Source organism: Macaca mulatta, chromosome 7 (genome assembly GCF_049350105.2).
Source record: "Macaca mulatta isolate MMU2019108-1 chromosome 7, T2T-MMU8v2.0, whole genome shotgun sequence".
Lineage (NCBI taxonomy): Eukaryota > Metazoa > Chordata > Mammalia > Primates > Cercopithecidae > Macaca > Macaca mulatta.
The window spans coordinates 56,145,104-56,160,179 of NC_133412.1; the positions used below are offsets into that span (position 1 = coordinate 56,145,104).

At 49.3% G+C, this 15,076-nt stretch overlaps 1 protein-coding gene across 6 annotated transcripts in view; it reads right to left on the reverse strand.

The window, feature by feature from the left end:
• Positions 1–15,076, reverse strand: part of TBC1D2B (TBC1 domain family member 2B) — an 82,426-nt gene that overhangs the window by 4,452 nt on the left and 62,898 nt on the right. For all 6 annotated transcript variants that reach the window (XM_077940049.1, XM_077940050.1, XM_077940053.1 and 3 more), the window contains exons 9-12: positions 13,397–13,891; positions 9,908–10,025; positions 4,221–4,406; positions 2,531–2,652 (exon numbers count right to left, since the gene is read on the reverse strand). In XM_077940049.1, the coding sequence (XP_077796175.1) occupies positions 2,531–2,652; positions 4,221–4,406; positions 9,908–10,025; positions 13,397–13,891 (921 nt within the window). The remainder of the gene's footprint in view (positions 1–2,530; positions 2,653–4,220; positions 4,407–9,907; positions 10,026–13,396; positions 13,892–15,076) is intronic.

Here is a 15,076-nt window from a genome sequence, read left to right on the forward strand (position 1 = left end):
GGGTCAGCCACGCTGGTCTCTGGGGATCACAAAATAAGCCAGTTCCTCCAACACAGGGCCACCATCTTCCCCTCTCTGGATTCTGCCAGGCCCCAGACGCTCTGTATCCAGCAACAGGGGCTCATTCCTTTCCAGTCAATCGAAGGCCCAACAGACTCACCAGCCCCAGGAAAAGCTGTGATGAAACAGAAATGCCCCGAAGGACTTCCTGCCTGTCCCCAGTGGAGCGGGCCATTTGCTCCTGCTGCCGTCAGCCGCCTGGGTTCCTGTCAACACACGGCGCACACGAGGGCGCAGCCTTCTGTGTTTCCAAACCCCGCTGCCTGGACATGCTTAACTCGCATCCAGAGGCTCAAGGTCAGAGAGGCCAGCTTTATTTAAATTCCGAATTCCCCAGCGTGTGTTCTAGAACATGGGAGCACCACAGAACAGGGAAGACTCGAGCACAGGGTTCCCCGCTTGTGGATTTCTCAGGTTCCACCTCCTGCCTGGCTCTGCGGACCAGGCTGCCAGCCCCACCAGGCGGGAGGAGGCTTCATGTGAACGGCGCACAGGGTCCCCACTCACCAGCACTTTCTCCCCCATAGCTGTCAGCCCACAGCCCCCACAAACCCCAAACCTAAGGCGCCCACCCCTCCTGTGCTGCAGAACGTGAGCCCGAAGTGTAATTCTTCATTTGCTCCTCAGTCAGGAGCTGACAGAGGCCTCTGAGCCCAGGCTGGCACCTGGGAAGCCAGACCCCACCTCTGCCTCAGGCCTGGAAGATTCCTCTGGGAGATGAGAAGGCGCCCCGTGGTCAGCTAAATTTGGGAGACGATGCTCAGCACCTTGAAAGGCTCCCAGAAGTTCTGCTGCAGAGCCTGGTTCAATCCTGTTTAATCCCCGTCTCCTGAATGCAGCTGACCACACAACTCCCTCCCTGTGTTTCTGAAGGCCACTCACTGTGCTGCAGGACTGGCCTCCTTGCAACCTCTAGTCTGGGGAGCTCATTAAAACACTGAGGCTGCAGCCCATAGGCGGGTTATGGGCCCCTGCAGTCTTGATAACATTGGGGAGCCTGTCACTGTGGCCTGGCACTCCTTAAAGCACCTGCTGGTCTGGCGACCCAGCTTTCTAAAGCAAGTTGCAGGGGAGACTCTACCGCGAGCCGCTCGCAAGGAGGCGCTGCAGGACCATGCAAGGTCCAGCAGTGGTGGTGCCAGGGAAGGGGCGGGCACTCGCCAGAGTCACGCCCACTCGCCTCTGCTCCTCCTGGCAGCGCCTGGGACCCAGTACAGAACTGAGGGCAGCGGCGCTTCCGACACAGCCCTAGCTGTCGGCATGGGTGAGCTCATTCCGTGTCACTCTCAGGAATCCTGACCCAACACGAGATGAACAGAAACTCTCAAGGCTCACCCCAGGACTCAGAATCAAACTTTCTCCAGCAAATATGATTCCAATATCCTTTCTCATTTGGCAGAAATCAGGGCACTGTTGTTGGTGCTATTAGTAAGCCTGAAACTTACAAACCCACTCCCAATAAAAGACCCTGAAAATAGCAACAACCTCCAGGAGGCCTGGCATGGCCTCAGCCAGCACCTCAGCTCCCAGTGTCTGAATCAGCTGTCAGGGTCAGAGCAGCCAACCAGCTGTGGTCCAGGGGACACACAGACAAAGGTGGCCCAGAACAGGCAATGATTGTGTGGCCAGGGAGGATTCCTAAACACTTGGCCTCCCAGGCCAGAAACTCAGGGGTCCTCCAAGTCAAATTCCTCCCTCCCTCTCTTCAATCTACCCTCCTTCTCCATCTGTGGGACCACCTCTCCCCCAGGTCACCACCTCTCTCCCTAGAGCCCTCTAACAGTCACCAGTCCTGCCCCAATCTGACCTGTTTGTCTCTTGCCTAACCCTGTAATACTTCCTAGCGCTCAGGATGAAGCCTCAAGTCCTGAGCAAAGTCTGTAAGCACCCTGACAGCCCAGCTCTGCTATGGCCCAGCCACACTGGCACCAGCCGGGCTGAGCTGCCTCCACACTTCCCCAAACACACTTGCCCCACAGTTCTGCGCCACCGCTCCTGAAGGACCCCTGCCCCCATACTGTTTCCTTGCTGCCCCTTGGCCAGCTTACTCAGCCTTTCTCCGGCCTGGGCTCCCTCTACCACAGCACGGATCAAATGATGCGCAACAGTGTCCCCAGCAAGGTCTTCTAGGACAGGCCTTACTCTCCATCCGTCATCCTCAGTGTGCAGCACAGGCCCTACCACGCAGCAGGTACTCAGTAAATGCTTTCTAGACAAATGAAACTATTGCTGTTGGTTGTTGGGATCTGTGTTTGTAGGACAAAGGACAGAATCATCTCAGTTCCTCCTACGTAAGGCTACTTGGGGCTCACACCCCTTACTCCTTCCTTTCCCTGGAAAGCAATGCCCCTCCCACACCGTACACCTGGCACGGCTCTGAGTTGGAAGACAGCAAGGACACACTACTCTCAAGGAGGCAGGGGCCAGGCTTCCTGCTCTCCTTGACATCTGAGAACTCCCCAGGACTCACCTAGCATCAAGGATAGTGCGAGTGAAGTAGCGGAGATACTTAAATATAGACATGGAATCTTGCAATTTCAAAATCTCCTCTTCCTTGTACTTAAAAAGTGCCAGAGCAAAACGGAAAATAACCTGTGGAATAAACAGGGAAATCTGTTAGCGGAAAAACCCTCGTGGGTCCAGGCACAAGGCTGGACTCCAGGGGGGTGCTGGCCCCACTGGGGACAGGGGGACATGGCTTGCATGGTCCCCAACCTGGGGAAAGACAACTGACCTGAGGGGCAATTTTTCCTGGCTAGGCCAAGACTCCTTTATTACAGGAAAATAAACTCTGGTGGTTTTCAACAACACATCAGCCCAAACCAAAAATCTCCTTATAGGAGATCTTTGTGGAATCCTTTCATATTCAGAGAACACTTCTAGTCAATAAAGCATAAGTAACAAGCATAAGGAATCATTTTAAAATAAAACCAAAACCAAAGTTTTCTGATTCTGAAACTCTTAGAAAGTCCCACCTACAGAGGCTGTTTCCATCTCAACTAGTGTACTTTTGAAGACAGAGAAGGAGATTTTTTAAATTTTTATTTTTATTTTTTATTTTTTTTGAGATGGAGTCTTGCTCTGGCGCCCAGGCTGGAATACAGCGGCGCAATCTCGGCTCACTGCAACCTCTGCCTCCCAGGTTCAAGTGATTCTCCTGCCTCAGCCTCCTGAGTAGCTGGGACTACAGGCGCCCGCCACCACACCCGGCTATTTTTGTATTTTGAGTAGAGGCGGGGTTTTACCATGTTAGCCACGATGGTCTCCATCTCCTGACCTCATGATCCGCCTGCCTCGGCCTCCCAAAGTTCTGGGATTACAAGTGTCAGCCACTGCACCTGGTCTTTTTTTTTTTTTTTTAAATTTGTGTTTGGGGTACATTAGAGGTTAAAGGGAATGGACTCCTGGTAGTCTTGCGAGTTCAAGCAGCTTTGGAACAAATTGCTTTTCCCATATCTAAGGGCCTGTGCCAACCTGTACTTTCTCTTATTTAGTTTGTTTTCCGGGTCTTGCTATGTTGCCCAGGCTAGACTTTAACTCCTGGGCTCAAATGATCCTCCTACCTCAGCCTCCCAAATAGCTGAGACAATTGGCACATGCCACTGTGCCCAGCTAAGGTATAGAATAAATTGAGAAGAGTAACTAGAAGACTAGGGGGGCCTCCACTCCATTACATACACCTGTTTATACAATTAGGGTTTAGTATGTAAATGTATTCCTTATTCAAAAACTGATTTTTAAAAAACATACAACAGAGCAAGTGGGAGGCTCATGGGCAGTAAGGCTCTGCAGTTGGCTCCCCCTCGTTAGTCCCCCTAATCCCCTGCTTATTAGATCTCTGGGTCTCCATCTCCTCCTCCATATGATGGGGCAACACCACCAGACATTTGACAGATGGTGAGGCTCAGGCTCCAACTATAAGTCACAGCTCCCAGCGCCTATCACAGGGCTTGATGTGGGTTGAATGTTTCTGATACATGAACAAATGACTGTGGTTTCCTGATACCCTGGACCCAGCTCTAGTCAGGCCATGCTGAGATCCCGTGGGCACCGTGGTAATCCTCCCAAGTTCCAGGTGAGCCAGCCACTCTACCGCCACCAACGCTGCTGACGGTTGTCAAGCATGTATATCTGAAAATAGCTGAGCTGAGCTAACCCACCTTTGGTCCTTCATAAAGGAAAGAGTCCCATATTTTAAAGAGGATGTCACTAACGACACTATCAACAAACACCACCAGAAACCAGTTGAAAGTGATGAGGGTGTAGTCAACTTTGTACTGTTCAAAGTGGCCATGCAACCGAGGCAGCTTCTCACTCATGAGGTCTCTGAACACCCGCTGGTCCACCTGGAGAGGGAACAAAGGGGAGAGGTGTATGGGGCCTGCCAGGTCACCGGGTAAGCAGACAAACAGACACACAACCTGAGAGCCTGGGGGTGGAGCCCACGTGACAGCAGCACGACTGTTCCAAATGCGCCGTGGGGCCCATCACAGAACCAGACTACCATGTTCCAGCAGTGCTGACCTGGTGTGCTGCAGGTACACACCGAGTGTCTGCTAAACACATGCTTTCCACAGGGCATGGGAGTGCGGGGGGGGTCCGTGACCTGAAACCAACTCTTGCACTCAAAATGCCCTGGGAAATAGGCCACTGCAAGGAGCAGTTGGGACAGTCAGCCTTGCCAATCCACATGTAACTACAGGAGACGTTGACACAAAGGGCCAAAAACTGGAATCCTGGGCAGATGGGAGTCTTGAGTCAAAGAGGAAGCAGCATCACCACGTCCATTCAACAAACATTTGCTGGGCTCTATGTGCAGTGGGGGTGGCAAGGACTCCAGCATCACATGGACCTGAGTCTGAATCTCAGCTCTATCACTTACTAGCTGGGTGGCTTTTAGCAAATTATGCTCTAAATGGCTCTGTGCCTCATGTGGAAAATAGTTAATTACCTCTCTCTTACTGGACTACTGTGAGGATTAAATGAGGCTTATATAAACTACCCATCGCACGACAGACAAGCGATACCTGGTTACCGCCACTCTGTGTCAGGCATGGCACCAGTGCTGGGCAGAGCAAAAATAAGGTTCAACCCTGACCTCAAGGAGTTAAAAGATGAGAGGGGAAGGCCAGACACATGGACCATCCTAACTATGGCCAGGCCCTGGTAACGATGTGTTCATACAGCCCTGTGGAACCACGGACAGGTCCCGGCCAAGCCCTGAGAAGAAACCGTTCCTACAGCTGGAGTTCAGGCTTCCAGGCAGGAGGGCTGGGAGGTGAGGCAGCACAGCCAGGCAGAAGCTGGTCACAGACACCCCTGAATCACACTGAGGAGTCAAGACACTATCCTGTCAGCCAGGGGCTTTCCTAGCCTTTGTCTATGACTCACAAAAAAACATGCATCTTCAACCATCACCCAGTCCATGTGAACCAGTGTGCATGTGTACAAAACAAAAATAAATGTTTCACAAAACAATACTTAACCTCACACAGCGGACTACCCTTTGATGCTTTTAATTCTAATCAATTGGATTTGATGGGAAAAAGATAAAAATAAAAACCTAGTACCAACCTACTAAAACAATTTCTCTATCCATAGTATAAAAAACAACGATAGTCATCCCTTGGTGTATGCACAAAAAGCTGGCCCTCCATATAAGAGAGTTTCACATCCTGTGAATACTGTATTTTCAGTCTGTGTTTGTTTGAAAAAATCCACATGTAAGTGGACCCATGCAGTTCAAACCCACGTTATTCAAGGGTCAACTGTACGTACTTTCCCATATTTCATGCCCAGTCAGGAGCTGCCTTTAGGGAGCAATAAAGTGGCAAGGGAGACGGACAGCTCACTGTAAGACCAGTTGATGATGACGTGATTCATTCAGCCTGGAGGATCTAGCTGAAGACGTCCAAGAGGGAGGGGCATATCAGCTGGCCCTGACGTTGGAGGAGATCCTTGTACACATCTCTTCTCCGAACTAGGAGGCAGACTGTGCCTCACTCTTAAGGCTGCCCGGGTGCTTGGCGGAGGGCTGGTGTGGAGCAGGCTGCCAGGGAACGCTTGCTCTGGCCTCTGTTCAAGCTTCCTCCTCCACTGAGCTCTGGAGGACATGGAATGACTGTGTCATTCATCTCTGTCCTCAGCACCTAGCAAGGTCCTGGCACAGAACATGCACTCAAAGGATGGAATGAATGGAAAAGCTGACAAGCATGTGGACTGTAGTAGCAGTGGACACGGGGCTCAGGCACTTGATTCTGGCAGGAGGCAGTTTGACAGTGATTGGCAAAGCCCAGTGCTGAGGGTTGACAGCACACACAAAGCTATCCGCATTTTAAGAGCCACCTTACATAATGGCCATCGATAAGCAGGAGGATAATTAAACATGTTCTAGCACCCATCTGATGGAGTATTAGGCCACCAAATAGGATGGGTACACAGTATAAAATGACATGGGAAAATGCTCATGCTATAATGTGAACCAGCCAGGATACAGTGTGCTCTCAATTTGGATACCTATATGAACTAGGGGAAAAAAAGCAAAAGGAAATACATCAAAATGCTAACCATGGTTCTCCAGTTGGTAGGATAACAGGTAATTTCCATTTTCCTCTTAACATCTTTCTACATTGCCTAACTTCTCTTTCGTGAGCATCTATTACTTGTATAGTCGGCGGGGGGAGGGAGAAGTCTCCTTAGAATTTACATTTATGTTTACATGACAATGTGATGCAAATTTTATCTTAAATCCAGACATTTAAAATAAGTCTTCCCCTATAACAATACTACCAACTTTTATTGAGTTTTTACAATGTTCTGAGCATTACATTCAACTTTTTTTAATGCATCATCTGAATTCAACCTCAAATAATCTGTGTGAAGGGGTATTACTCTCATCTTACATATGGGGAAACTGAGGCACAGAGCTGTTAAGTGATGTGTCCAAGCTCCACAGCTCATAGGAGGTAGGGCCTGGGTTGTGACCTACTACTACATGTGACCCTCCACCCAAGTTCCTAACCAAGGTGCTTGGCTACACTTCAATGGAATTAAGAAAGATCAATCCTTCATTTTTCTTATTCTGAAACACTGGGTCACCTGATATTTTAAATTTGAATTTTTGAAAGCTATTAGCTGTCAGGTGCCCATGAACACACAAAACTTTCTTTACTGACCCTCTAATCCCACCTGACTGACTACTGCCTCTTCCTGTTGCTGTTCATTTCCTACACACCAATGCAACAGAACAATACATTTCCTGGGTAATTAGCAAGTGAAGTGATCACAGGGAGACCAGATGAGCTTCTCCTGGGATCCACTGACATCTGTGAAACTGGGACAGGGACCTGAAGGGGGCAGCTGTGGCGAAAGTCCACCCTCTGGGAAGGCCAGAGCTCTGACTCTCTTGCCACCCTCCTGTGACGTTCTAGGCACTGGGCAGAGATGGGCAAGCTTAGGCCCAGAGCTGCAGAGGCCTGAGTTCAAACCCCAGCTCAGCCCTTCAGCAGTGGCACCTCAGGCAAACTGCTTATTAGTGTCTTCGGCTCCCAGTTTTCTCCCAAGTCAAATAGGGAGACTGATGCTCAAGCTTGCAGGGCTCTGTGCAGTTGTACAGCTGCTGGCACGGGGCCAGGGCTCAGTAAATGCCAGGTCCCCTTCCCTGGTCAAAGAGTAGCTCATGTAAGTTCAAACATTTACTATGTGGGGTGCCAGGCATAGAGGAAAAGGAAAAAGAAAGAAAAAGGAAAGACAGGGCCATGGCCCTCAGGTACCACTGACTAGCTGGAGGACAGGCAGGCACACAAGGATGATCCAATCAGGTGGCTGCTGTCCCAGAGGCCTGCACCGGAGCAGCGGGAACAGCAGCAGGGCCCCGTGCCTGCCTTGGGGCAGGGAGGACCACTCACAGAGGAGATGTCTGTGTGCTAAGGCTGCACAGGAGATTCCCAGGGAGATGAGCAATGGGATGTTGTTCCAGTAGAGGGATTAAGTAGGAAAGTACCCAGAGGATGGGCATGCCCAGAGAACATATGTCCCATCAGCAGGCAGGAAGGAGGGCCCTGGCGGCATTCGAAGGTATCTTTACCCTGAGGAGCCCCGGACAACAGCAGCAGAGGGACGAGACTGAATGCCTGAGTGAGACAGAGGTTAAACTGGAGCAGTAGGCGAGTGGCAGCGGGAAGAAAGGAGAGAGGCAACTGCAGTGATGGAGAGGGGATGGTGGTCCCACCGTGGTGAGACGGACAAAAAGGGGACACAGATGTAAGCTTCCAGGCAGGTGGCAGCACTAGAAATGTTGACGGCAGGGATACAGGGGAAGGAGGCAAGAGTCCAGGATGGCTTGAGTTTCCAGCCTGGGGAGCTAGAGAGGTGAGGAGCACAGGCGGAAATAGGAGGCAATAATGATGACCCTCCCTCCAAAGGCAGAAATGCAAATGCAAAGAACACTCGCTCAGGGTCCAGCCAGGAAAATGGAAGTCCCTCTAAATATGTGTCACAGAGTGAATGTCATCCAGAGGCTGGCCACATCGTTGAGAGAAAAGCTGAGAAGCCAAACAGCTGACAGCGAGGCAGCCCAGAGTTATAGCAAGGGCAGAAAGCCACCCTGCGGGGAGCAATGAAGGGAGCCGGTAGGGTCAGCTGTTGGTACAGAGGAAACACCGAACAGGAGCTGGGCACAGAGGAGACAAAGCCACCTTCAGAGACAGTGCCCGAGACGGGGAGAGGGAAAACCCCTTCAGTCCCTCCTGTCACCCTTCAGTCTCCTGCCAGCACCTCTCGCTGGCCTGTGGGTCCAGGCCTTGTGACACCGAGTGGTGCAGGAGAAGGGCAAGGAGAGGCTGTGAGCAGGTAGGCCAGGTCGGGGCACAGACCTGGAGAAGAGACAAGAGACAGAGTAGGCACACACGGGCACAGCTGTGGCTAAGATAGAAGCTGCCTGAGGCTGGGCCACATGCAAAGGGCCGGCTTATGGGGAAGCCAGTGCCGACAGCAGCCCCAGCTCAGCCTAGGGATGATGCAAGGGCCAAGGATCTGGTCCAGGGCCAGGACCGTCCCAAGCAAAGACGGAAACACTGGGCTCTCCCGCCCTTATCACCCTGCCCTGGCCCCTGGCATCAGACTCCAGGTGTGGACGGCATGAAATGCGCCACTCAGACCCCCACTGTGGGAGGTGACTGCAGGCTCTGCTGCTGCCCCTCTGGTGCATCACCATGTTCATTTCCAGCAGCAGGGCACGGGTGCGGCAGGGGCACGAATGCAGCCCATCTGTGGAGGTGGGTGCCTTGGTCACTGCCCTTGGCTTGACGGCTCCCCACTGGCCCTGCCCAGACTTCCTCAGGACTTCATGGTGGTCACTGCACAGGGTCTGGGACTCTCCTCCCCATCCTCCTCCCTTCCTGGGGCTAGAGCTTCCCTGTCCCTTGTCCTCCACAGGGGTTCCCCCATGCCAAAGTCTCTGGTTTGTCTCATCCCAGCCTGACATCTGTTTCTTGACAGCCTGAGCTAACACACCAGTCACCCAAGCACGCCTGGATTATGACTCAGCCCGCTGGTAGGTCTGTGTCCGGGGAAGAGAGCGCAGAGCAGTGAACACAATGTTAGGCCTGCAGGACGGGTCTGTCTCTGCTGGTTCGCAGGGGGCTGAATGAACCCAACTCGGCCTCAGTCACAAACAGCAGGCCATGACTGGGGACAGCCTCTGAGATGTGGCCTGCTGTCTTCAGGAATCAGTCTCTGAAGTCATGTACACAAAGCAATCCCCAACCCCGACCACAGGTTTAATTCAGGTCACATTTCAGCTGCAATTCTAAAAGTGATGACTGAAACACAGAATTTTCAGAACTACCTGGGATCCTAAAAGAGTCTTTGTATAATAGTCTCGGGGCATGAAAACTTCCACTATGGTAACGAGACACCAGAAAGCATCTTCTTGTTCCAGGTACAGGAGGGCCACTGCCACCAACCTACAAGCAAAGGGAGGACAAGATGAGAGCCCAGGCACAGACAGCTGCTACCACAGTCTCCACAGAGACCATCTGCTTTAAGCCACTTTTTCTCCCACGGCCAAAACTATTTCTAGTTCTCCAATAAAGAATAATAAGGACCTGGCTTAATGGCTCACGCCTATTATCCCAGCACTCTGGGCAGCCAAGACAGGAAGATCACTTGAGGCCAGGAGTTTAAGACCAGCCTGGGCAACATAGCAAGACCCCATTTCTAAAAAAAACAAAAAACAAAAATCAGCCAAGAGTAGTGACGCACACCTGTAATCCTAGCTACCCAGGAGTCTGAGGCAGGAGGATCACTTGAGCCCAGGAGGTGAAGGCTACAGTGAATGATGATCGCACCACTGCACTCCAGCCTGTGCAACAGAACGAGACCTTGTCTCATTAAAAAAGAAAGGGGGGGAGGACATTTCCTAAAATTTGAGAAGCAAAGCTACTTTTCCCCACTTTCATTTGGTTTTTGTTCAAAGATGAAATAGTTTCCCAATGATCAACCAGCCTCATTAAATAGTTTTCATTGTAACACTTTTGCAAATGCAGCTGATTCTTTTGAGTTCATCAAGAAGTTCCAGATAACCCTTTCATACACAAAAAAATCCAGATGTGAATGTAAGTAACAAAGAACACAGGGCGGTTTAAAACAGCTTTCCCAATGCCATCTTGCTTCCAGGCTGAAGGAATAAAACGGGCTGCAGACGAGAGCACCCCGGAGAAGCTAACAGTGCTGTGTCCGCTGCATGCACAGCAGGGGAGGAGGACCATGTGTCTCAGTTGCTTTGTTGTTCATAACGGAAACGGGTCAGCTATTTACATGCTGTCACTAATCAACAGCCCTGGTATGGCTCCAAGTGGGAATCTGGCGCAGCAGGATGGAAAGGAAGAGGTGAGAGATAGGCCTCCCTCTACTCAGCTGAAACCCAAAACTTCTGCCCATCACACAAAGCTTATGAGCAACACTCATGGGAAAACCCCTGAAGCCATTTCTCAGAAATTTTTTCCTTACATAAAACTATAATGAACTCATCTCAAATTAAATGGAAAAAAAGTCCGGGAAGAGGATGTCTCAAGTATGCAGGGATGGGATGGAAAGGAGAATGGTGACCACTGGCAGAGACAGAGGAGAGAAAAACAAGACACGCAAGCAGAGACACCAAATCCACAGGACTTGATGGTGCCAGGAGAAAGGGTAAGGAGTCTGAAAGCGGCAGAGCCTTTGAGGACATCACTTATATTCACCAATATTCCAGATGATAGGCCTGAATCACCATCATCTAGACAAGGCTACAGTTGTCCTACTGAAGTTCTGGGTGCTCAGAAGGCATGGACCAAATACTTTGAAGAAAAAAATCCCAAAGAATTACAACTCAGAGGTTTTAATGGTGATGAGGGTGGAGGTGTAGAGAGAAAGCTTCAATTATCTGGAAGTATCATTTATGTAGGAAAAAACTGATTCCATAACAATGCCAAATAAACGGAGCATTACTGTACCCCAAACAGGCACACTCAAGTCCTCACCAGGACCCTTAATTTCAGGGGTTTCCAGCTTCCAGGAATTTTTAGATTGAGTATACAGTGTGAATGGTGGCTTTAAGCAAAACAAAACTGGTTCATTAGGCAGGATGCTACTTACAGGCTTTTTAAAAATGGAGACTGTCTAGAAGTAGCTCTAGTCCCTTTCACCTTCTGAGGGCACACAGAGAGGCTGCCCTATCCTCACCACCACAGAGACAGTGACTTACTGAAAACCATTTGGTTTCAGGTCTTAACCAAATAACATTCCAGCTTAAAACCCTTTCTTCCTGCAGTACTCTCATTTCAGACACAAACAGAAAACCCGTACCTGGAGGTCAATACCTGGCATGGAGCAGAAGCAAAAAGGCCTGTGAGCAGCCAGAACAAATGTCAGTACTCAGAACTCCAGCTCATGCACGGCTTACAGAATTCCTAAGGTACACAGGCAGAGCTTTTCCATTCTTACTTTATCCGTATCTTTTTTTTTTTTTGAGACAGGGTCTCACTCTGTTGCCCAGGCTGGAGTATAGTGGTATGATCACAGCTCACTACAGCCTCAACCTCCTGGGCTCAAGCGATCCTCCCACCTCAACCTTCCAAGTAGCTGGGATTAGAGGCGCATGCCACCATGCCCAGCTAATTTTTTTTTTTTTTTTTGACGGAGTCTCCCTCTGTTGTTCAGGCTAGAGTGCAGTGGCACGATCTTGGCTCACTGCAACATCTGCCTCCCAGGTTCAAGCAAATCTCCTACCTCAGGCTCCCAAGTAGGTGGGATTACAGGCATGTGCCATTGTCTGGCTAAGTTTTGTATTTTTAGTAGAGACAGGGTCTCACCATGTTGGCCAGGCTGGTCCTGAACTCCTGACGTCAGGTGATCTGCCTGCCTCGACCTCCCAAAGTGCCGGGATTACAGGTGTGACCCACCGCACCCAGCTAATTTTTTTTGTATTTTTTGTAGGGATGGGGTTTCGCCATGTTGCCCAGGCTGGTTTCAAACTCCTGGACTCAAGCAATCCTTCCACCTTGGCCTCCCAAAGTGTTGGGATTACAGGTGTGAGCCACTGCACTGGACCTTTATCCTTTTTTTTTTACAAACTTGATTACCTACTTTCATAACACAGAAATATAAATGGACAACTGCCAGGACAGCAGTAAGCAGAAAGTGCACAAGCCATTAAGAAGCAGTCAGTGCAAAGTCCAGTGACAGGAAGAGCTTCGTGGGGAGCAAACCTCAGTCCTCCTGAGGTCTTGTCCCATCCCTACACAGCTCAGGAGGATGAGCCTGGATCACCAAGAAAATGTGAGAGGCTTTTCAGCGTCCTCTGCCTATGGAAGTAGGGAAGTATGCAAGACCTGTTAAAGGTTCTAGTTTAAAAGGAAACAAGTTTAAGTCCATGAAGGGCTAAGTTTCAATCAGCTGAATAATTGTCTGGGGCGACTTCTTGATTCACAAAAAGATCCTGTATACTGCATAAACAAGGGGTGGCCATCAATTTCCACTCCATGCATTACAAACTAATAAAATCAAACTTCTGATCAAAACCCAAGTGTGATGAGACTAGGAAAAAATGAGACTCCAGTAGTTTCAAATGAATTAAACTCTTGTGTTCTTAATACTTTCTGAAAGCATGTTTGTTTCTCTCAGTTCTTCTAGAACTGGGGACACTGTGTCATGATAACTGGCTTGCTGCAACTACTTTTTTCTTCTAAAATATTGACTTTTCTTGGCCAACCAGGAAGGGAGGGAGCTGCCAGGCAGTACCGGTGCCTACAAGTTGCCTAATGGCAAATGGGAACATTTTGTGCTGTGCCCCCACCTGTTTAGGCCTTGGCAGTAGCCGATGTCTGGATTCCGCCAGGAGAAGGCGAGGAGGACGTTGCGTAGCTTCTGTATGCCTTCTGAGGTGGGGCAGGAGTAATGTTTGTTGTTGGGCAGAGTTCGCAGCAAGTCCAGCTCAATCTGCTTGGAGGCCGGGTTCTGTTTCTCCAGCGCCTTCTGCAGCAATGTCTGGAAGTGGCCAGGCTCTGTGCTGTCCTTGAACTTCCTGGTGTGACGGTCCACACACCACTTCCATACCTTGGAACGGTGCTCATGGGGAATGCCCGCACGGATAAGGTTTTTTAATTCTGGAGAGCACATCATCTCCCTGTTGACTGTACTGGCAAAATAGTTTTCCCACTTGACCCCAGTGGAGACTTCCTGGTTTTCTGTGAGGTAGAGAGTCTTCAGATCCAACGCGCGGACCTTGGCGACCAACTTCTCTTCCTCGTCATCCTCAGGTACAGTCCTGAACCCATAAATATCATATTCACTGTTGATAAAAACAAAAGGAAAAGTTAAAATGACAAAGTTTTAGCAACAAAGACCAACGCAACAGAAAAAGAGAGTCTAGAAACCAAATTATGCACACGTGGTACTTTGAACTATGAGAAGCATTTCAGATCAGTGAGGATATAATCGACTTCTCAGTATATAAAGCTAGAATGACTATCTATATGGAAAAATTAAATTAGATCTCTACTTGATACTACATAGGGAAAAAACCAATTCCAAACAGTTTAACACTGAAAATATGAAAAGCATGGAAGAAAACGCAGGCAACAGCACAAAAACAAGACTGATAAATCTGGCTACATTAATGCGTGTGTATGTTTCTTTATCATATATGTACTACATATGTATAACTTTATGCTTAAAAATATCATTTTAAAAGATAAAAAAAAGAAGAATGTATTTATAAGCTATTAGGGATAAAGATGTTCACGTCCCAGTTCCTGGAACCTGTGGCTGTTTTACGTTACATGGCAATAGGAATGTTGTTAATGGAATGTTAATGCAGAATTTAAAACAAGGAGATTATCTGGGACATCTGGATGGGCCCAAATATCCTCATGAGCCCTTCAAAGTGGAAGAATCAGTCAGAGAAACGTCAGGCAGGAGAGATGGGAGGCGTGAGAGGCGCTGGACCTGCTGCTGTCGCCCCGAAGATGGGAAAAGGGGCCCCGGGCCAAAGAACGCAGGGGGCTCTAGAAGCCACCAACCACAGCTGACAACCAGCAAGAAAACAGCGACCTAGTCCTACAACTGACTGCAAGGAACTATATTCCACCAACAACTTAAATGAACAAGGAAATTAACTATCCCAGAACCTTCAGAAAAAATGCAGCCCTCAATTAAATCTGGATTTTAATCCAATGAGACCCATATTGGGCTACTGACCTTCAGAACTATTAAGTGACAAATTTGTGTTGTGTTGTTTTAAGCCACAATGTTTATAATTTGTTGTACCAGTAAAAGAAAACTACTACAAAGGCCTTTCACACACTGCTGCTGAGCGTAAACTTACTCAAGCACTTTGAAAATCAGATCTAGCAGAGTTAAAGGTATGTATTTTCTACACACCAGGAATTCCACTTCCAGTCTGCACCCTAGAGAAACTCTCTCACGTGGGCACATGGGAATATGGACCATGATGGTCCTTGCATCACTGTAACAA